General features: G+C 44.0%; 1 protein-coding gene across 6 annotated transcripts in view; it reads left to right on the top strand.

The window, feature by feature from the left end:
* Positions 1–25,700, top strand: part of CACNA1D (calcium voltage-gated channel subunit alpha1 D) — a 284,634-nt gene that overhangs the window by 149,869 nt on the left and 109,065 nt on the right. For 3 of the 6 annotated variants that reach the window (XM_036430837.2, XM_045579044.1, XM_036430842.2), the window contains exons 6-8: positions 835–987; positions 1,508–1,704; positions 8,523–8,626. In XM_036430837.2, coding sequence (XP_036286730.1) covers positions 835–987; positions 1,508–1,704; positions 8,523–8,626 — 454 coding nt within the window. Of the gene's footprint in view, positions 1–834; positions 988–1,507; positions 1,705–7,840; positions 7,945–8,522; positions 8,627–25,700 lie in introns of all 6 variants that reach the window. The other 3 variants (XM_036430839.2, XM_036430843.2, XM_036430840.2) reach the window with 1 other exon arrangement.

Raw genomic sequence — 25,700 nt, 5'->3', positions numbered from 1 at the left:
ACTGCCTCTATAGGTACCTTCTCCCTCAAATTCAGTTGCTCAGTCTGGTCTCCCCTGATCCTGTCTCCTGCTGCCCCATTCGTCTTTCTAAAGAGGCTGCCTTTCGCTCATGGACTAAAGATGGTCCTGTAGCCCAGCTTCAAGCCCAGAGCTACCCAGCTGCAGTCTGCTTTTCCTTCCTGCTTGTTCTCACCAGCCAAGACTCCCCGCCCCGAGCCCCTAGCGCGCTGGCTCACCTCTGCATTGGTGCGCTCTCCCCTCTGCCTGGCATAGCCTCTCCCCTGCCCCCCTGAGGAGGCAGTCACCCTCCTCAGACCCAGGCCCTGCCGAGGGGAGGCTGCCACCCAGTCCTCTTTCTCCTCCCCACTCAGAAACGATGTTTAACTATGACTGATGTTCCTACAGCATTTGTGTGCCACCTTTAATTTGCATTTCATTCATATGTCTCCTCCTAGAATATAAGCTCTCTGAGAGAAGGCACTTATTCAATACACCCTCATTTCTCCCAGAGCACCCACCTGATGCTTGCCATGTGGTAGATGTTCAAGGAACTTTGTTGAATGGACGGACAAATGCACGAATGAATGACTAACTTTGATACTGGACAGTCCCCTCTCTGGGTCTTCCTCATCTGTCAAGGGAGGAAGTTGGATGAGATGATCTTTAAGTTTTCATTTTAACTTATTTCACATCCAGATTGATGTTAATGAAAATATTTGAGATATCTGAGTTTTATTACTGTGTGTCATATGCAAAGCAGGCACCTTTAGGAAATATATATGTGCATCACTGGAGTTTCTTCCTGGCTCACAAACTTATTTCTCTCTCTCCTAGGTTTACAAGTTGTCCTGAACTCCATTATAAAAGCCATGGTTCCCCTCCTTCACATAGCCCTTTTGGTATTATTTGTAATCATAATCTATGCTATTATAGGATTGGAACTTTTTATTGGAAAAATGCACAAAACATGTTTTTTTGCTGACTCAGGTGAGTAATGAAAATGGTCGCTAACCCAACTTTTTATTTCCTCCCAAACAACTTTTGTGGTTTTGAGAAAAAATCTAAAACAAAATGAGAGTGAAAAGAAAAAAAAGAAAGAAAAAAAAAAAGCCAAATGTACCAGTGAATTTACTGAGCCAGTTCCTAGTGTGAATTAGATTCAAAATAAATCTATCTCCTTTTTGGTCCCAATTTTCTATATAATGTGTCCTGGCAAGCAAGATGAGGGATCCCCAAAATTAGAACACGAGGCGAATCAGTGGTGTTGTATACAGGCTTGAGAAAGGCGCTGCCAGTGAGCACAGGGGGAGAGCCCCAGGAGAGAAAGGTGCTGTGAGCTCAGGAAATGGTAGATTCCTCGGAGGAGGCACTGTGTGGCGCGGACCTGAAGGCTAAGTGGGATTCTGAGACAGCAGAGATGGGAGGTAGTAAGGGTGCCCGGCCTCCTCCGGCCTGGGTGTCCTGATGCTCATGGTTGGGTGGTGAAGCCCTCTTGCTCTGCCTGCAGATATCGTAGCCGAAGAGGACCCAGCGCCGTGTGCGTTCTCAGGGAATGGACGCCAGTGTATCGTTAACGGCACGGAGTGTAGGAGCGGCTGGGTTGGCCCCAACGGAGGCATCACCAACTTCGATAACTTTGCCTTTGCTATGCTCACCGTGTTCCAGTGCATCACCATGGAGGGCTGGACAGACGTGCTCTACTGGGTAAGCAGCGTGGGGAGGGAGTGGGCGGAGTGCTCTTTCTTTGGATAACAGCTGCATTAGCTAGAGCCACCGGGGAGTTGGCTGACAGAGAAACCCTGGAAGTCAGTGTTTTGGGCAAGGGAAATAGACCCTCTCTTCACTCAGCAAGATGCATCCCCTTTGCTCCTCAGGGCCTTAGTGTGTCCTTTCTAGAGAGCAGGAGGCTAGTGCTGGCTCCCTCCACGCCCCTGTGCTGCCTGGGGAGTGCTTGCTGAGTGTGCCTAGTGGCCCCTGTCTGGAGGAGCCAGAAGGCCAGGCTGGCCCCACTGAGCTCTTAGAGAGCCAGGAGTTATTTCCCAGGTGAAGAGGCCTCCGGGGCTAAAATTGTTCTTTTATACACAAAGGAAGGTTGCTTTATTAGTCTCCTAAACAGAAGATAGGGAACATAAATTGCATACCTTTCATGCTTCCCATAACTTAGCACAGCCCTAAAGCCAAAATGGGTTTTTCCCCTATTATATTTCCCTTGCCTCTTCAGTACAATATAAATCAGCCCATACAAGCCCTTAGCTCTCTCTTCCTTTCTCTTTGGAGCCAAAGGACCCTGGCAGAGAGGGTAGAAATGGAGTGGGGACCCATCCAACTGGCTGTGAAAACAGGGGGGACATCCCTTCGATGGCTGGATTCTGGTTCTTCTTGATCCAGACCGTGCCAGGAGGCTTGGCCATGAACGAAGAGCGGTAGTATTTTAACGGCCATTTCCCAGAGCCGAGTCTGTTTTTATTTGTTTGGTAGAATTTGAAGAAGCGCACAGAAGTTTAGAAATTATTTTCCATGCCACAGACTTGCCGGGGAAAAATGGCTGATGTATAGATTTTGAGGTTACACCAAAAATCCAAATGAGATTAACCAGGATTCCAATAATAACTTGTTAAAAGGCAATTCATTAGTAATACAATGCCGCTTGAATGGGCAGTCTCTAGCGAAGGCCCGGAGATTGAGATGTAGCTTTTCCATCTTAGACACTTTATAGGATTTCATATTACTCTGTAAATTCAGAGAACAGAGCATCTGATGGTTACAGTAGGTTTTTGCTTCCCTTCACCAGTGACCACATACTTACAGGATTATAGAAGTCCCTGAATCCTCAGTGTTAGGCAGCGAGGGCATGTTTTTATTTTCAACCCCAAAGTTTGTGTATAGTTTGGTCATAAGGTTTAAGCAGCACCAACATGTTATTCCTTATTTCTCCCCTTTTCTTTCCTTTGCCTTGTTGTTATAGGAGTGTGTGTGTTTGTGTGTGTGTGTGTGTGTGTGTGTCTGTGTGGGTTTGCATATCTGTTGTTTATATTTATATGTCAAAGCCTTCCATGGAGAGGACAAAGGAGATTATATTGGATGAGCCAAGACTCTGGCCATGCAAGGGGACCCTCACATTAAGCAAAGGGTTCCTTTTCACTGGTATCGTTTAAAAAGTCACAACTCCTGCTTAGATTAGTTGAGATCTCACTCTCAGATTTCCCTTGAAATTTCTGATAAATACAAAAAGTATCATCCAAATAGCCCAAACTCTAATCCTTCCCAAAACAGTACAGAAAATAGCATTTTGATTAAAAAAAAAAAATCTGTGATCCTCTCCACTTTGTTGTTCAGTCTAGTCATGGTAAATTGTTCTCTGCTGATCCAACATGCCTTGACTAAAGGACAATTTTATGCTTTATGTTATATTTCTGCACATTCTGCAAGTGAAACCTCTGGGAGTGTGTGATTAAAGGAGAGAAAACTCCATGTACCCAGAAACGAGTGTCCACATGCCTTCCTGAGGACATTTCAGTCTCACCTAAGATCATGTAATTATGATCTCTATTGTTAATATGATAATCAGCGTTAATAATTTAACAATACAGTAATTGTAGTATCTATGAACTACATGGCATCTTTATTTCAATGGAGGAGCACTCATAACTTAATATTATTCCAGCCTATATCCCTTTATAGAAAGTCTGGGATTTTGAAGATTGAAACAGTGGAATATAGAGAGACCACTGAAAATCCCTAGGTCCTACAGCAAGAGGTGTGGTCCTTGATCTAGAATGTGGCTATATATGCTTTTTTAAAAATATATTTTATTGATTTTTCACAGAGAGGAAGAGAGAGGGATAGAGAGCTAGAAACATTGATGAGAGAGAAACATCGATTAGCTGCCTCCTGCATGCCCCCCCCACTGGGGATGTGCCTGCAACCAAGGTACATGCCCTTGACCGGAATCGAACCTGGGACCGCAGGCTGATGCTCTATCCACTGAGCCAAATCGTTTCGGCTATATATATTCCTTTTTTGTAAGAGGCTGGATAGTAAATATGGTCTTGCAGGCCATGATGTCTGTGTCACAACTACTCAATTCTGCCCTCTGCCCAGGTTGCTCAGAAGTAGCCATTGATAACACGTAGACAGTTGGTTTCTAATGAAACCATTTTTATGGAAACTGAAATTTGAATTTTGTATAATATTCATGTGTCATAAAACATTCTTTTGATTTTTTTTAACCATTTAAAAATGTAAATGCCGTTTTTAGCTCAAATGCTGTACAAAAGCAGGTGGCTGGGAGGGTTTGGCCTGCAGCTCATAGTTTGTCTGGTATAGACTAGAACCCAGCACTCTCTCCTTGGTATTCCTCCACCCTTCTATAACATTTGGGGCAGCAAAGTCACGTCTTCCACCGTCTTCACCAATATCTTAGTCTCTGAAACACATCAGGTTATTTATTTATTTTTTTAATTACCTGTTGATTACATCTTAGAGATAGGCAGGCGAGGCACCAAGCCTTTTTAATATGCTATGGGCCACAGTCAGCTGGAAGCCACATAGCTGTTCCAGAAGAGAACATCCATGCCCAGCACAGCAAATACTAATTACTATTACTCTCCAAGTGTAAAATCCCTTTGCCTCAGTGTAGATGGGCCATATTTAAATATTAATTTTTACCCACAACTAGGGTATCAAGGAAACATCTTAAGAAATAACTAAAAAGATTTGATTTTAAATATTGATGGCAAGCAAATTTTCCAATCCTTTGGGTGTTTGTATATGGTGGACAAAGTCTTTGCCCAGGGATTATGTTGCATCTTGTCAGGTTTATATTCAGTCAGTGTTCCCAAGCTCATTAAGACCTCAGATCTTAAGAGAGTCTTGCAAATGGTCCTGAGAAGGAAAGTACAGGTAGGCCCGATATTCAGAAACACACACTTAGAACAGAGCCATATGGATGTGTGGGGAGTGGGATTATTAACTCTGGTGGAAAAAAGTTATTAATGGAGCTTTTATAAATTGAGTTCCATAAACATAATTAACTGTCATCTGACCCACATGCATTTGTTGACCACAGAGGCAGAAGGGTGTAGTGTAAGGGAAGAACGTTAGGGCTGGGCTAGGGCTTGGTGTTTGACCTTGGACACGTCACTGGGGCTCTTTAGGCTTTACTTTTGTTGTCTTTAAGATGCAGAACAAGACTACATGATTCTTTCCCCCCCCCCCCCCCTTCAACTCAGAGACATATTTTTGAATGTAAGAAGTTAATTTAAAAAGTATTGGTTTCAGGAGAGAGCTGTCCATGTAAATTATATATGGCCGCTTGCCTTATTGCCAAGCTCTTTTCAGTGAAGGCACCATGGAGTTACTGGCTGTCAGGATCTAACGGGGAATTCTCATGGTCAACTTGACCATTGACTTCCTTCAGGATACCTGGGAATTCCTCTCTAGTTGGCCAAGTGCTTGCCTTCCTGTACCATTCTCTTATTCCATGCTCAGGGAGTCTATAACCAGCATCCCAACTGTATCCAGTGGTGTTTCTAGTAGTTTTAAAATGGCCTTTAATTGGAGATATGAATACCCATTTCAACCTTTGAAGTAAGGGAAAATTGACACTCAATAGAATAGTATTCCCTGGGCACCAGGTGGCTCCACATGATAACTCTGAGATAGATATTTCAAAAAGCCATCTAAATTGAAATGCTTCAACTCATACCCATTTCCCCATTGTGGATAAAGACCTTGTAGACAAAATCCCAACTAGTGTCTCTATTTTCATGTGGGTATTTTGGGGAACAGCTTGCCACTTCTGATTTGTCCTGTGTATATAAGGCCTGGGAAACACTAGCCTCTGAGAAGAGCCTGGGTTGAGAAGGTTTAGTCGGGAGAAAGATTGCCCTCAAAGCTTGAGCTCTGCCTCTCCTCCCCGATGTCTGGGGATTAGGGTCTCCTATGGCCTTTGTGTAGATTTAGCCTTGCCCCCAGCCTCCAGTGATCATTCCAAGTGATATTTCTGATTTGAGCAAATCTGAATCTGTCAAACACTCCTAAGAAATCATAAAGGTCTTTCCTTAAAAATAGAAGTTTCCTCCCAGATGGAGCAGACAACACAAAACTGAGGCCCAAATGAGGGGGTGAAGCCGAGGGCTCAGTCCCACTGACTTGGCCAGAGTTGTTGAAAAGCGAGGTCTCCTGATGAGAATCCTGGGCTTTGGACAGCTCTCTCCCATCCTGTGAACATGCTCTCTCCTGTCATATATACTCCTGTTCCAACAGAGAGGAAACAGGCCCACAGAGGTCCCTCTGGAAGGTCCTGCCTCCAGGCTGGGCTCTGGCCACTACCCCAAGCAGCCTGTTTACTTGTCCTGTACACGTGGGTTTTTAAATAAGTTTGGTGGCGGGTTGCTTTGGAAGAATTATCCTCTGCCTTCCTGCTGAAACTAGTTTATCCGGCTTAATTAGATCAACAGTTGCAGCCATGGCCCTGGCTCATTCATTACTCTAATTGCCAATGTAAGATGTGCAGACTGATATGAGTTCTATTAAGCACATCAGTTTTCATGTGGCCAAACAGGTGTTTCATAAGGGACTTAATGCCCTTTCCCTAGACTTCAGTAACAGATGCTAGGTAATTTTTTTTTAATGTTCTCCTTTTCCTGTTTGGCTTCTGTGTGAGGCAAACAGTAAGATGCATGAGCCTCATTCTGTAAAGCTGAAACCCGGAGCCACATAGCGTGGAGGAAAGCACATGCGTAAAGGCTGAGGTGCCTGCACCTGCAGGGCAAGAGCCACGAATCGGCCCAGACTAGGTACCGTTCTGTCGGCTGGAGATGCTGGGTATCCTAGCAAAGTCGGGCCCGGGGCCATTCCTGTTGTCCCCAACTGGTCCTTAGCATCTCCTTCCTGGGAGAAGCATTTGCCCAAGTTAACACTGACCTGAGCTGTTGGAAAATTCCATCTGGCCGTGAACTTCCTGTTTGCTCCGGCAGGAAAACTGCTCATGACCAAACCCTCCTGGGGGTATCTGTTGGGAAGGCCATGTCTGACTGTCCCACAGAAGCTTGTCCCACAGTGGGGCATGGGGTTCCTCTAGAGAAAGCTTTATCCACAGGTTTCTAGGTTGGGTCATCCAGGGTAGGTGTGGGAAATAGTGCTCTCCTTCTCCTGGGTCCTTCCTGTGGTGCAGGCGTGAAAATCTCACTCCCCAGAGCACCCTGGAGTAGGTCAGCTCGCTGACTTCTGAGCTCTGTCTTCTTTGCATTTAGCTGTGCTTGGCTTACGGACTGCAGGCCATCCAGAATTAGGGCGGGTTAGATTTCCTTGGAGAGGTTGGCTCCCAATGGAAAGTTATTATTTTAGTTTTTTTTTAAAGAATATAATTTATAAAGTCAAATGTTGCCAGTTTGTCTCTATAACTAAGACTTTTCCACCATCCCAAATTTCAAAAGCAAAAAAAGCACTAACAACTTGGACAGAGGAGGAAATAATTTTCAGCAAAGCAAGAGTTTTGTCCTCTACCACGATCCTTTCAGGAAATCCCGAATGGTGGCAGCTTCCTGGGAGGAAAAGCCAAATCCCAGAGGATTGCCCTGCTGGTGGCTGAAGTTGGCTCTCATTTACCCTTAAAGCTTTGATGACTGTGTGTGTGTGTGTGTGTGTGTGTGTGTGTGTGCGTGCGTGTGTGTGTGTGTGTATGATATAATGAATATGTATTGGCTACTGTTGTCTCTGATTTGAATCTAAGTAAATGTTTCATTAAATGTATAAAATGCTGTCTCTAATGTGACCCTCTTTCCTGACTGTATTCCCTTATTAACCCTCCCCTATGAGACCATCTTGTTTCTTACAGATGAATGATGCTATGGGATTTGAATTGCCCTGGGTGTATTTTGTCAGTCTCGTCATCTTTGGGTCATTTTTCGTACTAAATCTTGTACTTGGTGTATTGAGCGGGTAAGCTACACCTCTTTCATCTTGAAAGCAGAGCCCTGAGGACAGTTGCCAAGACCACACAGGCTTTGCTAGATGGGGCCGCGGGTGGGTGGGTGCCAGGCCTCGCATGTCCTCCAAGATGCTCGTCCTCTGCCGGGCCTTCCCAAGTCACGGCGGTTCCTGGAACCCCACCAGCCTTCATGAGAGGAAGCGATAGAATAGTTATTGACCAGGAGCTAATCAGCACTGTTGCTTGGGACTTAAATACTTTCCATTGCTTGCCCTTTTGTCTGTCCTAAAATGAGACACATTTATAATTGCTTTACTGGTCTGGATCCAAATGTAATGCAGATGAATTGGTACAAAACAGTCGCTAAATGAGCTGGTCCCAGCAGAGTTTTGGTAGGCCCCAGACCTTCCACAGCAGAACTTATCCTTATGTGAAGACAAAATACAAAATGAAAAAACGGATGACCCTGGGTTCCCGCCCTGGGGGCACTGACCTTCCACCAAAGCCCCACATGGTCTGGCAGCTGCTCCTGGGGCTCCGCTCTTTTAGTAAATAGATAACTGATAACTGATCTCCTTACATTTTACAGGTAAATGATGCGATAGGATGGGAATGGCCATGGGTGTATTTTGTTAGTCTGATAATCCTTGGCTCATTTTTCGTCCTTAACCTGGTTCTTGGTGTCCTTAGTGGGTAAGCAGTTGGATTCATGTTGCCCATTCTGCTGCCTCATGTGCGGGGGCGGCTGTGTGTGTCCCCCCCCCCGAGGCTCCCCTGCATGCGTGTGGACTCTGATGTTTCCTCCGTGTGTGGCTTTTGGATTGAACTGTGATTCTTCCTGCCTGTATCTATCTGTCTGTGGGATTCTGTGTTTCTGATGCTTGCCAAACACTATTAATTTAATGAGAACGTTTCCCTGAAGCCAGTTGCATTAATTTGCTGAAGTGCAGAAGTGGATTACCAGTGAGGAAAAGGAGTCCTGACCTTGGTCTCCCCCCAGCAAAGGGCGTCTTTTGTAGTTTTATTCCCATTGGTGCATAACCTGCCCCTTTGAAGTAATCATGCATATTTCCAGGGTGTTTTAGATTTCATTGTGAAGGAGAAATAAGCCTAGGTTAGCATATAAATACTGGACAAATTTCAGAATCTTAACGTCCTTCTCTCGGGATTGTTGATCAGCTTGGTTTTCTGCTGCTGTCACTGGGAGAATTTTCTCTCTAATTCATCTTTAATCTTAATTAGTAGAATCTTTCTTTAATATCGAGTAATGATCAGCTTTTGCACATGCATTTTTGTTTTGTTAATACTTACCTGAGGATATTTTTCCATTGATTTTTTTTGGGGGGGGGGCGGGAAGGGAGGGAAAGAGAGGGAAATAAATATCCATTGGTTGCCTCCTGTACCCACCCCAACTGGGGGGTGGAGGGTGGGGATTGAATCTGCAACCCAGGTATGTGCCCTTGACTGGGAATCGAATCCATGACCCTTTGATTTGTGGGCTGATGCTCTAACTAGTGAGCAAAACTGGCCAGGGCTGCACATACATATTTTTTGGTCTTATCACGGTCCTTGTCTCTCCTTCACTGTTTTTGGAATTTCATTTTACTTACCTTCTATAGAGAGGGCTCAGGGGAGCCTGGGACTCGGTGTCTCTGGGCTCTGCCCTACCTCGGGGCAGCTGTGCCACCTCACTGTCCTGCAGGTACCCCCCCAAAGGGGAGTAAGTACCCCAGGGAAGGGACCCGGAACTGTCGAGGCTCTCTCAGAAGTGGCTCCAACGGGGGGGTGTAACTGTTGGGGGCCTGCAGGGGATGCTGGGTGCTGCTGGAGGCCCAGTTCCACCTCCCAGGGAGCTGTGTTACTCACTGAGTGCGGATGTCCTCAGGAAACGCTGCTGATGGCTTTGCTTCCAAGTGCGTTTATCTTCCTCTTGTCACTCCCTTTATCTCCCACTTTCGGAGCTTGTGGGGCTTGTGTCTTGGGCAAATGATGTCTTCATGTAACGCCGAGTCAGTGGAGAGACCTCTGTTGCCTTTTTCTCAGAGCAGAAAGCCGAGCCAGCTGTCCATCTCTGCTCCCCTCCCCACCTCCCTCCCGCCTGCTTGCCCGTTTGCAGGGGGTAAGGATTTGGAATTCTCCTTGACCCAGGGGGTCGGTTTCATACATGAAGGCCTACCTAGGGCCCAGCAGCATGCCTCCCAGTGAGGAGAGCTGGGGGGACTGGGGGGGCTGGGGGGGCTGGGACTGAGTTGGGGGGTGGAAACATGCCCTGGACCCCCCTCCCCCCCACCCATAGCAAAGCTTCCTTCTACAGAGAAGCGGCTCCTCGGGCCTCATGCTCTTTCACTTACACCTTTAAAGTGCCCTCCTCCTAGTGAACCTCTGTGGCTCAGGCTGGTGGTGGGGTTTGAGGGTGGAAATTACTCCTGGAGAAACAGCATCGTGCTTAACTCTGCCGCGGGAGCAGCCAGTCCAAGGTCAACAGCAATTCTGTTGTGACTTCCTTGGCGCCTCATGTCTCCTAAACCCAACCAAACTGACTGAGGCCATGGAAACCGCTAGTTTCAACAGCGCCTGGGACGTGCCTTATCTCCGAGTTCCGCGGAGCGCCCGGCGCCCTGGCACGGGGAAGCTGCTTAAAAAAGAAAAGAGGAAAAGCTGGGAGGAGGGGCTCCTCGTGAGAAAGGTGGGCATTAAATATGCACCCCACGGTGGGGTACCCAGACCTGGGGATAAAACGATGGAACAACCAGTTTACCCAACTGTATTTTGGGGGGAAAAATTTAATTGGAAATAACTTTAAAAAAACATTTTTGTATCAAAACAAAACTAGCTCCCTTCTGAAGGAAAAGGCAAACGATGTATACATTTTAAAATAAAACCTAAGACTCGCTAGTGACTTCCCCCGTGGGTGCATGTGTCCATGGGCTGCATACGGACTCTACTCCACCGGAAGCCACTTGGGTAGGAGATGCTGGGGGGCCTTTTGTGGGAAGTGAGAACCACGTCTGCAGAGCAGAGCCTGTCAGCCTGTTGGCTCATTTGGCCAGCGTGTCCCGAGTTCCGCTGAGTGCCCGGCTCCGGGCCAGAGGCCAGGGGTGCCAGGATGTCTGAGCAACAGACAGAGGCCCGGTGTTCAGACGTTCACTGTCTGGCGGGGAGACTAGCGTTAAGCAGTGCAGGCGGGCAGAGCTAGAGGAGAGCTGTGGACCGAGGGCTGTCAGTGGGTCTTGGAAGATGATAAGGCATCTGTCGGGGAAACACACGAGGAGCTGGCAGGCTCCCACCTGCCCTAACCGTGACCTGCAGCTCTCTGCCAGCCACCTCCCCTTGGCTTTCCCCCAAGGCAACCGGAAATCAAAATGGGTGCCTTATATTCATCTTGTTCAAGCAAATTCAAAATACTTTTCGTTTTAGTCTTAGGGTTCTTCTTCACAATTTTTACAGAGATGACAACACCAGCAGGATGTAAACCTTAAAAGGAAGACAACTTACATTGCAAAGCCCCTCAAGGCCATGAGACCAATACAAACGGAATCCCAAAAGCGCTGAAACAAGACTCCTAGTGTAGGCAGTTAAGACCTTGCTGTGGCTTTCTGATGCAGAATCACGAGATGATGATGTGTGTCTTTAAGCCTGCTGACCACGGGAAGTATTTGTTTCTGCTCCTTGGCTCCGTCTCAGATTTGGCGTGGCCAGGCCATCCCATTTATTCTTGAACAGATTTTAATCTGCCACTTGATTTGTGGCTGGTACACTTTGAAAGCATTCTAAGGTTGATGCTTCGGAAACATCTTTGGTTTCACAGCAGACCCTTTTCCTCAAGGTGAGTACGAAGTTTGCAAACTGCACCCCCTGTAGCCAGGCCTGAGCAGACGAAGACCTTGGCCTCTTGAGGACAGGGAGCCGCGGGAGGAGCCGAGCTGTCTAGCTTACGTGGCAGCTTCACATTAAGTTGTCATTGAGGAGATGGGCCTGTTATGTCCAGTGACTGGAAAGCATGTCTCAGTTAAATCTACAATTCAGGCAGGCCACGTCAGCCGCCGTGCTGGCTTTTTAGAAGCTTCGTGATTTTTTCACTTTTAAAATTGTTCATTTAACTCCTTGTCTCCGTTGAGGTGTTTGTCGGTAAATAGACAAAATAAGAGAGCGTGTTGGTGCTTCGGTGCTTTGTTTCTCTGGCATCATTGCCAGACTCCCAGGGGAAAGGGCGCCATAGGCAGTGGGCTCTGTTCTGCACCCGCAGGACCCGCCTGGTGCTGGGCACACCTGCCATGAGCCAGCATGGTCCCCAGAGCTGGGGTCCAGGCCCCGAGGAGGGACTGGTAGGTGAGAAGGGAACTAGGAAACCTGGGTTTTGGTCCAACCAGTGTCACACAGTAACTCTGAGATGTCACTTAGTCTCCTCATCCCTCACACAGGGAAACCCACCATCCACCTTCCTACAGGGTGCTGGCTTTCAATCCGCTCAGGAATGTACAAGTGCTTCAAAAAATACAGAGTTTTACTCATCAAATGTATCTGTGCATTAAGTCTTTGCCCCCTCCCCTGGGGTTCATTGGAAATTACCTAAAGGGTCCCCTTCTCTGGATTTCCCAGGAAGTGACCAGAGAAACGTGCTTGGAACACATGTTACTACTGTGCTCTGTGCCCTCCCTGAGGAGGCTGTGGAGGTTCTTTGTCAAGTTCTGAGTCATTGAGATTGAAATTATGTTTGACAGTGTTTGTGTTTTTTGTTTTTGGCCACAAATAGGGGTAGGTAATGGCATTTCTGTAGCATAGTGGTTAAACACACTGGCTTTAGAGTTGGATCACCAAGACTTGCATCTTTGCTCTGCCTTTTACCACATGAGCTTTGGGGCAAATGACTTAACCTCTTTGAGTCTTACTTTCCCTGTCTGTGAAATGAGGATCCATTGAGCAAGAGTGTACAGTGCTTGGTCATGTTGTGATGGCTCAAGTAAGATTGTATAAGGCATATTTTTAGTTAATGGGATGTAAGGAAAATCTAATTAGCTCAGTCCTTTTAAACCAATTAATAATTGTAGGCCAAGGTAGGCCTGAATTAATGAAAAGTCAAAGTTATACTTTAAAGTGTTTTATTATATATATATATATATATATATATATATATATATATATATGGACATAGCAAGTAATTACTAAAGAATATTACCGCGTAATCCACCTCCTGGGCCTGCTTTAAAGAAAGATGAAAATCATTTGTAATTCGCCCATGAATTCAAAGCTGTGGTTTTTGTCAATCTCTTATGAAAAAACATTTGAACCACTTCTTTTTGTAAGCAGTCCTTGTATATTGTTGGAAGATAAATGCTCTTTGTAAATCAGATTTTATGACATTAGATTGAATGTAAATTAAACCCATGTCTACAAATTCAACATCGTTCAGCTCTGAATTAATTTGTGTCTTTGTGCCCCACTAAGTTGCAAGTCTACCAGGTCACAGGTTCTCTTTTAAAATCACTAATCTAATTTTATATGACTGGAGGCCTGTTTATCTTAACTTTAGAAGTTCTGTGGGGACGTGGTGAAGTGAAGTATTATAGAAGAGCCATTTTCAAACCAGGTGATGATTCTGAATTTCACTATCTCATCCTTCTGATTGTCCATTCTAGTCGCATCGGATCCCAGGGCCTAGACTGAGATCCAGGACTGGGTGCTTTCTGTGGTAACTGCTGATGTGTGGAGATTGGGGAGGGACGGTGGGGCCAGTGCTGGGATTGTCAGCTAAATTTTATCAGAATTACATAGAATAGGAGCAGGTTTGGGCATCATCATTTGTACCCTGGTCCATTGAAATTCGCACCCTCATGAGTTGTGTTAAATCAGAGAGTGCCTCTGATTTCCTCCCCTTGAATGTTGGCAGAGGAGGCAAAACCTCTTAAGGTAGATGGTGGTTCTCTTGCTTGTGAATCGTTTCTAAGTGGCGACATATGCTCTGGGAACAGGCACTCTTATGCATTATTCATGAGTGGGATTAGATTTGGCTCTCATTCAGCACTTGACCAGCCTCTGCTGACAGAAAAGGAACAACAGAATTTCTTTCTATACACACCCCTCTGACATAACCTGCATCTTAAGAGGGTAGCTGAATTGCTTACAACATTGAAAGGCATATTGTTAGGTCATGGGATTAACCAGGAAATCAGTATGCCTGGTTACCACTGTATTACAGAATAAAACTGTACTGAGTTCATGAATGAATTTCCTATCTTGACCAACAGACTAAGAAAAACAAAAGTCATGTTGGAGGGTTCTTTGTAGATAGTTTTTACAATAAAAATAAAAAAATAAAAAAAGCGTTCCCTATGTGTAATTAGTGATGATCAGGCTGCCAGAATTCCAGAAAAAGACACCCCGAATGATCACTTATAGCAAAATACTTCCCACCGTATAGCTGGATCTGAACTTGGCTTGTCTAGCTTAATATGTAAAAGATGTGTTCACGCTGTCGGATGTCTCTTTTCTTGAACTTGGAAGTGATGTCGTGAATGGAGGCGGAAGCTGGGGGAGAGACCCATGTCCTCTAATAACTTCACAAGGTTTGGCTTTGGTAGAACAAGAGGTCAGGCGCCGCTTCAGCCACAGGTGGAAGAATGCTAACTTCCTTTTTCAGATAGAGAACCGAGCTAGACATTTCTCTATACTTTTAAACACTGAACTTTCTTGTTGCAGAGTTAAAAGGCTGTCTGTCGGGGGTAGCCGGCAGCTGGATGCTGGTGCTGCTGGTACCCTGGTACCTGAAGTGCACAGGCTGGTAGCCACACCTGACATTAACAAGTGAGTGGTAACCTCTGTGCCACCTCGCGGCTACTGTTTCCATAGAAATGGCTGTCGGGATCAGTGGAAACGAGGTAAGTGAAAGTTTTCGCTGATCCTTGTTTCCATCAAGCTGACGTCTGTTTCCCTGGCAACAGCAGTGGACGGCAGCCAGGCACTAGCAGCAGATTCAGTAGCGCGCTCTCACTTGTCAGCTGTGGCTATCATCTGTCCCCGACCAACTTCCTCTATCTACTTACTACCTGGCAAAGGCCTCTGAGAGCCCAGGAGGCACCTCTGGGCACCCACTTTGCTGATGGAGAGCTCTAGTCCTAACCTAAGCGGCGGCTCCATCGGCAGCATTCCCTCCACCGCACTCTGGTTGGTGGGTGTGCAGCTCAGGAGAGGGAGAGGTAGTTGAGGGCATCCGTGTTGCAGGGCAGGCTGTTTCGTCTGTTGGTCTCAGGTCCTAGGGGAAGAGAATTCATCGCGGTGCCTTTACGCACAGAGCCGGCTCTCTATAAAGCCGCCTGTACTTTAACGGTTGAAATTAAAGCCATCATTTTCCCGTGTTCCCTGTTGGATCGGTGGCATTAACAATTGCTATCACTTTTTACAGTGGGAGGGATATTTATGAATTTAATAATTTTACTTCTTGTGAGAAACATTTTTGATGATTGCCTCTAAGATGCTATGCTAGTGTCAACCGTTGCTAGTTTTTCCCCTCCTTCTATGTAATTTTTTCTTCTTGTTCAGGCTGATAAAATTGCTTGCCCAGATCACATATTGGTAGAGCAAGGCAGCTCAGTGTGCAAAGACTGGCATGTCCATGGTATAGGGAACTCTTTTTTACTGAAGTTTAGCACGTGCCCCTTTTCTGGAGTTTCATTTTAATATTTCAGCAAATGCGTGCACCCCAGACATCAGTGTCTTCCTGCCGTATGACACAGTGTTCACGGGCCCCACACTGCAAAGGAGAGCCATCGTCCCTGCCCTGGTGTGTGAAATGAGAACACACAGGGAGAGGCACAGAGTGAGTTGTTGGGCACTGTCTGGTTTTAAATAAGATATTGTGAAAAAAGGTTTCATTGGAAAGAAAGCAAAGCTCTGAGATTCAGCAGGGTCTGTCTGAGGCTGGAATAAAGGTATGGACCCACAGTGTCACGAGAACTAGACTCTCTAGGACACCACTGAGAAATTGTGGGTTTGTTTCCTGCAGGGGACTTTCTTTAATGACTTTGTTCCTCCGCAGTGTGGACGAGGACAGGTACGTTTGGCCTGGAGGCCGTATGTAGGGCTGATCCAGTGTCACCTGGTTGGGTTCAACACAACAGACTAATAAGAAGCAGACAATCTTGCTAGATCACCTTTTCCTTCGGCTTAGACTTAAGAAAAATTGACTTGAATTCCCACATTTAATGATTTTTTGTTCTGTGTTCTGATGCCTTCAGTTTGTTACAATGCTTCAGAATAGAAGATGGGATAGGAAGGTGATTAAAAAAAAAATGTAGAAAATGTTAATTGTGGAATCTAAGTGGTAGGCATTTGGGTGTTCACTATATAGTCGTTTATACTTTTATGAATGTTTTAACATTTTCTTGATCACGTTTTGGATCTGCATATAGCAACCACTCTGGCTGCAGCAGTGTGAACGGACTAGATGTGGGGAGACCGAATTAGGACCATTCTAATCCACTGTCAGCCACAACATAGTAATGGTGCTGGAGGGAACCTTTCACCGTAAACAACTGTAAAGCTGGTGTGTTTTTTCCCTCTGAAGATGGAAATAGGCAGCACAGGATTGGGGTCCCTAAGAGCAGGGAAGCACATGAAGTGTCTCCCACAATTGTCCTGGTTTCCTGCCCGAGTCACCTAGGATTGTAGCTGAGGAGGCAGAGCCCAGCAGGGGACAGCAGTTTATTTGCTAAAGAGGCAAAGAGTAAAGTTTGGGCTGTGAGACAGCTGACATTTTCAGGGCAGATACTGGGAGAGGTGTGCAGAGGAAGGGCTCCAGAAATCTGAGTGGGGATTCTCTTCAGTATTTGACCGTACACTAAGCTGCTCTGTGCCAGGAGAGACTATTAGGGCTTGGTAAAGAACAGCTGCTAGGAAGCTGGAAGCTGCTGGAACTCTCCCATTGCCAGTGGACAGAGGAGTTCTGACAGCTGGAGTTCACTGACCCTGATGAATGCATTGGACATTGATTGGCAACCTCAGAAAAGCCAGGCATTAGAGGTGGGGCTACTTTGACCCCGGAGTAAGAGTCACTCGGAACCTTTCTCAACAAATCTTATAAACAAGTGTCACAAGGATCAGGCCAAGTGACCCAATAATTAAACACCTGCCTAAACAAAAGTCAACACCCATTAAAGAAAGAACAAAATGCAGATGTTTCCCCATCGTTAAAACCACAGGATGTGAAAAGAAACAGGAAAACATGATCCATAATCAAGGGAGGGGGAAGTCAATAAAAACAAATTGAGAAATGACAGAAGTGTTGCAATTAGCAAAGACTTTAAAATTGCTATTATAAATCTGTTCAAGGAATAGAAGGAAAGGATGAAGATAATAAAGAAACAGATGACAATTCTCAGTAGAGAAATAGAAACAATACAATATCTGAAGTAAGCAGCAGATTGGAAACTCAAGGGAAGAAAATCAGTGAAGACTTGGTGATCACCAGAATAATAATAAGCACTCTGAGATAATGTGAAATTGGAGTCCCAAAAGTAGAGGAAAGAGACATTGAGGAAGAAGACTTTTTTTTTAAAGAAAAAAATGGCTGAAAATGCTTGTTAAGTTTCATGGATTTGTGAATTTATAGTTTCATGAAAACTATAAATTCACAAATCCATGAAGCTTAACAAACCCTAAGCAATAAAAAACAGAAAGAGAAGCATAACTAAACACATTAAATTCAAATGACTGAAATTAAAAATACAGCATTTTAAACCAAATCACTCAGGAAAAGACAATTTCATACTTTGAGAAAATAATATCATTTAATGACTTATTTTAGAAATAGTGTAATCCATAGGACAGTGGAAAGGCATCTTTAAAAAGCTGAAAGAAAAACTAGAATTCTGTATTCAGCAAAAACAAAACAAAACAAAACAACCCCCCCCCCCAAAAAAAAACACACACAAAAAATAAATAAAAACAAAAGCCATGGTGATTGGTTACCAGCAAGAAGTATTAAAGGATTAGACTAAAGAAAATAATACCAGGTCAAAACTTAAATATACATGAAAAAATAAGGAACACCAAAAATAGTAAACATGAAGGTAAAGATAGAATTTTCCTCATTTCTAACTTTTTTTTTTAAAAGACAATCATTTAAAGTAAAAATATATCTAGTTATCAAATAATGTTTTGTTCAGTGTCATTTCATTATAATGTTGATGAGATGCAGTAGGACTTTAACTTTTGTTTATATCAGTTAGCCTATGGTAAAATTGATTTTGTAATACATTATTTTGCTGCAGTTCCAAGAACCTATTTATAATGTTAAGTGAGGCTTTATTGTAATAACACAGTATTATGGAGATTATAGCATGTAGAAATAAGCTATATGACAATAGCACAAAAAATAGAAGGGAGCTAAGTGGAACTTTACTATTGTAAAGTTTTACACTATAATATAACATGAATTAATATAATATGAATTAATGGTTGGCCATAATAAATTAATGATGCACGTGATAATCTCTAGAGCATGGTTAAAAAATAAAACAAAGTAGCACCTAAATGGCAGAAGAAAAGATAAAGTGGAATACTAAATAGTAGTGGTTTTCAATTATCTGCAGGAAAGGAATAAAGAACAGATGGGGTGAATAAAACCAGTAACAAAATGTCATAAACCCAACCATATCAATAATTTCATTAAGTTAAAATGGATACAACATTTAATTAAAAGGCAGGAGTTTTCAGACTGAATAAAAATGCAATATCTATAAATATAACAACATAGATTAAAACTAAAAGAATCAGATAGATATATTAATATCAAATATACAAAATAGACTATAATACAAGAAGTGTTTCCAGAGAGAGAGCTATTTCAGAGATAGACATTCCATAATCATAAAAGCGTCAATTTATCAAGAAAAACACGATTGTTAATATGTTTGTACCTAATATGTTTTAAACTACATGAAGGAAAAGCTGTCAAAATTAAGTGAAAAGATCATCAAATCCATATAGATAAATTTTTTATAATCCTCTTTCAATAATTTAGAGAGCAAAAAAATGAAAAATAAATGCTAAGTATAGATAATATCTAAACACTTTCAATCAAATTGACCTAATAGTTACAGAGCACTATATCTAATACAGCCAAATATACATTCTATTCAAGAGTAATTAGGACATTGACCAAGATAGACCACAGCTGGACAATAAGAAAAAAAGTCTCACTAAATCTCAAAAGATTGACATATTACAAAAGTATGTTTTTCTAGCAGCAATAGATTTAAAATAGAAATCAATAACAATAAACTGTCTAGAAGTCCTCCAAATCCCTGGCAATTAAATAACACATCTCTAAAATACAATTCATAGAAAAATATTACAATAAAAATTAAAAAATATTTTAAACTGAATGATAATAAAAATACAACACTTCAGCATTTGTATTATCCATCTAAAGTAGCACTTATAGGGAAATTTATACCTTTAAATGCCTATATTAGTAAAGAAGAAAGGTTTAGATTTAGTTATCTACATTCCGATCTAAGAATTGATAAAAACAAGAGCAAATTAAGTCCAAGGAAAACAGAAAAAAATAATGAAGAACAGAAATGGATAAAATAGAAAATGCAAATAATAGGCAAAGTCAACAGAAACAAAAGTGGATTCTGAAAAGTTTAAACTTGGTAAATCTCTAGCAAGACTAATAAAAAAAATAGAGGAAATTGTGATGGTATTAAAATGAGAGAACTGATATTAAAGACATTGAAGCAACAAAAGTAGGGTAAATAATCTTGTGACAATAAGTTTAATAACTTGGGAGAAATGAGCAAATTTCTTGGGGAAAAACAGCTTATCAGAACTTAAGAAATGAAAGGCTGAAGAAACCTATATTTCTTTTTAAGTGTTATTCAGAATGATAGACCCTCTCAAAGAAAATTGGTGCCCTAAATGATGTGAAAGTGAACTCTTGTCAAACAATTTAGAAATAAATAATACATTTTTTAGAAAAAAATTCCTGTAGATAATAGAGGATGAGAGGAAATTTTCCAACTCATTTTGTGAGGCCAGAATAACCTCAGTAGTAAAACTTAATTAATACCCTAATAGGAAAAGAACAATATCCTCCTTTAATATAGACGCAAAAAAATTCTCAAGCATTAGCAAATTGAACCTAGCAATATTAAAGGAATATTAACACCTCATGACCAAGAGAGTATGTACTAGAAATATAAGATTGGTTCACTATTGGAAAATCAAACAATGTAATACACCACATTAACCGAATGAAGGAGAAAAGTAATATATTGATAAATGTAGACTATTCCATTCATGATAAAAATTCTAAGTAAGCTAGGGATATATGAGAACATCCTTAACCTAAAAAAGGCTATCTACAAAAAATTAAAATAAACTAAATTGTAATTAACATCATCCTTAATGATGAAAGACTGAATATTTTTCCTTAAGATTGGAAACAGTCATATAATGGCTCAGCAGTTCCATTTCTAGGTATTTTCCCAAGAGAAATGAAAACCTAGGTCCACAAAATGACTTGTCTGTAAATATTCATAGAGCTTTGTTCATAGTAGCTCCAAATTGGAAAAACCCAGTGTCTGTCAACAGGTCAACAGATAAGGAAATCATGGTCTGTTCCAACAGGTGAATAGACATTGGAATATTAGTCTGTTCCAATCATGGTCTGTTCCAACAGGTGAATAGACATTGGTTCAGACATTGGAATATTACTCAGCAATAAAAAGCTTTGAAGTAAGAATACAATGAAGCTCAAAAAACATGTTGCTGAGGGAAAGAAGCCAGACACAAAGGAGAACATACGTGTAGTTCTGGTAGAGGCAAAATCAATCTGTAGTGCAGAATCAACTCATTGATTTCCCAGGGTGGGAGGAAGAAGAATGGTTGGCAAAAGGGAATGAGAGAACTTGCTGAGAGGTATTATACATGTTCTGTATCTTGACTTTGGTGTTGTTTACGTGGTGCCAACATTAGCCAAACCGTAAACCTAAATTGTGTACATTAGATAAAATTGATTTTAAAATAGAAGTAAAAGAGACTTCTGCTACTGGTCATGATAGGATTCCAGATACCAGAACCACCCTCCCACCCAAGACAACAACACAACCTAAAACAGACAATATATATAAAACAACGGTTTTCAAGACACCGGACATCAAACAATTCTGATCCCCAAAAAACAGGAAATAAATGAGCTCCGTGGCTGGCACTGCTCACTGGCTTAAGCAAGAGATCCTGGGCCCTGGCATGTTGAGGGGAACCCAGACAGTGTCTTCTCCCTGAGATGAGGAGACAAAGAGTCTGTGGACACCACGGTGGCTGAGTGTTCAGGACAGAGTGCCGGAGAGGAGAGAACTCGAGATAAGCAGAAAGTCCCCTTAAGTGTTAAGACGGAGTACTTTTCCGCACATGCATGTGAGGAAACTACTTATGGCTGGGGAAAGAGCATCCAAATGGATTAGGAAGGATGGTGTTCAGTGGCTCACACAGGGCCAGGAACATCGCTTGTCCTCACCAACCAGCCTGGAAAAACTTGTAATTCCCACGACATTGGGCAGAGTAAGGATCAGAAGGGATTTGCCTCCGTAGTGAGGAATGATTAGTCCCAGACTGAACATTGCTCCAGATTGACCTGACCAAACATGAAAGCAAAACCTGAGAGGATCAAACAGTTTGATCCTAGTTACCTAATCGCCTCCCGGAACAAAGCATGAGGTTATTTATAGGAATACAGAAAGCTCGAGCACCCGACAAGATAAGACTTACAATGCCTGGCTCCAATCCAAGGTTATTAGGGATGCAAAGAAGCAGAAAAACAGATGTTGGAGTTAGCAGAAAAGGACATAAAAAGGATCATTACAACTGTATTACATATGTTCAAAGTGTTTGACAGAGACATGGAAGATACAGCCTCCCCGCCCCCCAAGAGAGCAAGAATCCTGGGAGTGAATCTGGTGGAAGATGTACAAGACTACTTCTATATAAAACTCTGCTGAAGACATGAAAAGCCTAAAAAAATGGAAGGTTATATGTTGTTCGTGGATTGGAAAACTCAGTTTATTAAGACGTCACAAGACAGGGAGTATTGAGAGAAGGTGCTGTTCCTTGTAATGAAAAGAAAGGAAGAGAAAATGGGGCAGGCGTAAGTTTGGTGTGGTAATGGGAAGCTGAGAGTCTTCCTGTTTGATTTCCTGGTTTTTCTGAGGAAGGCAAGGTTAACTGCGGAAGCTGAGTGAGTAAGTAGCAGAGTCAGATGTCTCAAGAGCGTGGGGAAGGCTCAAAATAGTCATTCTGGGGAGTCAGGGAGTGAGTGGGCCGGAGAACGGAGGTAGAAGATGAAAGGTAGCATTGAGGTGTCTGTGGAAGCTGGCGATGGCGGATCTCTATTGATGTCAGTCTGTCCCATTGTGTGACTTCCTATAGCCATGCTTGACTGCTCATCCCCAGCCATGGAGAAGAGAAAAGGAGTATTTGAGTTCATCTGGGGTGGCAGCTTTGCTATCTGTGTACAGCAAAAAGATGGAAGAGTGATTAGGGTCTGGGCAAGAACATCACTGATGGGTCATAGATTAAGTGGGAAGGAGAGGCCTAATGGATTGAGAGAAAATGCATTGTTAGCCTTTTGGACTGGTTCCAAAGAGGTTAGCAATGTTTATAGTGGGAGTTGTCGAACAGGTCCGCTGGGATGAAAGGAGGTGTTGGTCAGCGGAAATCTTGAATTTGTGGTTGGGGGTGGTAGAAATATTTAGGGTTTGACAGTGGAATTGGGTGGCTGAAGTAGCATGGAGGAGAAGGTCATTGGAGATGAGCATGTCAGGGAGTTGAAAAGCCAGGGATTGGCTTCTGGGCAGAAGCCAGGGGTTGCACTTGGGCAGACATTCGCTGAAGCCCTCAGTGAAGAGGGCAGAGGCTTGGTGGTAGGTTTTCTGATGGGGGAGAGGCCTCAGCTAAGGGGGACTCTGGCTCACTTGGTCTGGGGTGATGTCCAGCCCTCAGGGTTCTAGGCTCACCCAGCTTGAAGAGTGTCAGAAGCTTCAGTCTCTACCTGGCATCTTCAAACTACTGCCCGCGGGCCACATGCGGCCCGCAGAGGAGTCTGATCCGGCCCGCCAGGTTTTTTGGGCAGTGAGCGCAGCCGAGGTGTTACAGTAGGAATTAGTAGTTCATATAGCCCGGCCCTCCAGCTCTCTGAAGGACCGTGATCTGGCCCCCACTTTAAAAAGTTTGAGGACCCCTGCGACAGACAGTGTTGCTAGCCCAGCTGAAGGTGTGGCAGTGCTGTGGTTGGCATCTCTGAGTGCTGCCCGGCCTTCGGTGGCTCCTTTGACCGAGGGCATTACTAGTTGCTGTGGTTATTGGCTTCCACGTGTTGTAGTTGGAAGAGTGTAAGGTCAGCGTCCTGGCTTTGTAATGCCTAGAATTGTGACATTGGTCAATGCAATTCCCTTCTCCAATCAAGGTTTTCTCATCCCTAGACTTGGCGAGCACCACTGCCTTGTAATTTTTTTCCAGCAGCTGTCCTAGGTCTTAGGAGAGAAGTGGATGGGGAGGGACTTTGTAAATTGAAGAGACCTTTCCCAGTATGAGATGTGCTCAGCCTTGGCTAGCTTGCAGTCTCCTTCCAGAAGGAAGTTCCTGCGGTTTGAAAAGCCTTCTTGTTTGCCATCTGAACACCCACTCGCTGCTCTTCTCTCCAAGGTCCCACATCTTTCTTACAGCCTGGAGTGGCACTGGGAACTCTGACCTAATTTCTCTAAGTCTGATTGTCATAAGAGTTCGGATTCAGGGGTAAAAGATCATTCCCTTGAAGCTCTGCTTTAAAATGAGCTTGTTTAAATTACCTGCTGGCAGCCTTGGAGCCTTCAAGCATTTGGGCTTTTCAGCTTCTGGGTCAGAGGCTTTTACTGCCACTGAAGGGTTCTAACCCATGAACGATGGCTCCCCAGAGGAGTCCTGGTCTCTCCCTCGTCAGCTCTCAGCTGAGTGTCCTTTAGCACCACCTGTACCTGGCAGTGTGCCCGAGGAGTGTAATGGAGGGTTGGCAGAGCCAAGAGGGCTCCCCCGAGGAAGCCAGACTCGGGAGGGCATCAAAGGACCGGCATTTGTAAGGATGGGGAGCAAGGAGGGCTACATGCCAGACCCCCAGAGTGTGAGGGAAGCAGGTGCACCATGTGTCTGGGGCTAGTGAGGCGTCTGTGCTGGCCAGTGAGCTGTGGACCAAACATGGGTGCGTAGTTGGGAACACCCACTGAGGGAGGCAGGATCTCTTAATTCACGGGGGCTGTTGAGGTGTTTGAAAATAAAGTGATGGGGCGAGCTGGGCCCAGAAGGAGCTGGTGCCTCCCATGGTGGCACGCACTGAGGAGAGCTCTGGGGCGGCCCTGGTGGGGATGGGCTAAAGGAGTTGATGCAGAAGGCAGTTCTGGGCCAGTGCCTCTCAACTGAGAAGGAGTCATCTGTGGACTTCATTGTCAACTCTGGGCTATGGATTGTATGAGAGGACCTTTTACTGCTTATCATTGTTGGTATAGCAGCTGAGATAGGCCAGGCACTGGATGACTGCTTTATTAGGTTATTTCTTTCACCCTTCACTACTGTTTGATGAAGTGGCTTTGCCTCTGTTTTACAGATGAGGAAAGCAAAGCTCAGAGAGGTTTACCCTTTTTCTCAAAACCACACAGCTACCGTAGTTAGTAAGGAAAATCCTAGTAAGGGAGGGATTAACTTTTGATCTGCTTGTCTCTGCAGCTGGAAGTTCTTTCTGTGTCTGGTGAGGGGTGAGGGAACCCCCTGTGGGATCCCATCTACCAGACCGGGAATGTGCTGATATCTCCTGAGCTGTTCTGTTCTCCATGCCTGGTCACTTTCTTTCTCTGCCTGGAATTAATTACCCAAAACAAAGTTGACTAGTGGAATATGGAGGCCTCAGAGAAATTGGTCTCTTTTCCCTCTTAAAACCAAGTGTGAACAAGTTTCATTCTAGCTCAAGGGGTCCTTGGGGATCCTGTTCCTGGGGGTGGATCTCTTTGGATCCCTGCACCTCCCCTATAATATGGTGCTTGTTCCCTTGTTCTGAGCTAAGCCTGGTGATTCAGCAAGGGCACTGCCCACCCTTTCCACCTTTCAAGGAGGAGCCCTGCTTGGAGGGAGACCCCATCTCCTCTCAGAGCCTCTCACCAGGTGACTTGCCTTTGACCTGAGCAGTAGGTGGGGTTGGGGCTGAAATTCCTATAGGTATTGCTTTGAGGACATCCCAGCAGGCAGGTTTAGTTCCAACTTCTCCTCAGTAGTCAGACCCAGCCAGCAGATGTTTGCACAGGCAGGTCCAGCTGCTGTGTAACCCATCAGACCCTTCACACAGCAAACCATCGCTGTCCAAGTCTGCCATGCCCTGAGGTGGCTGGTACCTTCAAACATGTTAATTTTAATGGTTCTTCCACCCTCTCCAGTCAGACTTCAGGTACACATTTTCTTTATTTTTCTCTAAAAACTGGGATCTGTCAAGTCTACTGAGGCGTGTATCTCAAGTGACATCTTAAACAGCAGTATTTGAAGCCCGTCATGAAAAAAGTGTGATGTTGGCTTGGCTCATTTGATTGATGGATGAGTTCTTTCAGAGAAAGTGATGCCGGGCAAGAAAGCCCATGCTTTTGTGTGTGTGTGTGTGTGTGTGTGTGTGTGTGTGTGTTGTAAATAATATCTCTTGAAGTGTGTGTGTGTGTGTGTGTGTGTGTGTGTAAATAGAATGAAACAAGAAGTCTAA

The sequence above is a fragment of the Pipistrellus kuhlii genome, unplaced genomic scaffold (genome assembly GCF_014108245.1).
Source record: "Pipistrellus kuhlii isolate mPipKuh1 unplaced genomic scaffold, mPipKuh1.p scaffold_m20_p_11, whole genome shotgun sequence".
Classification (NCBI taxonomy): domain Eukaryota; kingdom Metazoa; phylum Chordata; class Mammalia; order Chiroptera; family Vespertilionidae; genus Pipistrellus; species Pipistrellus kuhlii.
The sequence above is the reverse complement of the archived record's forward strand: the minus strand, read 5'-3'. Positions and strand labels throughout refer to the sequence as shown.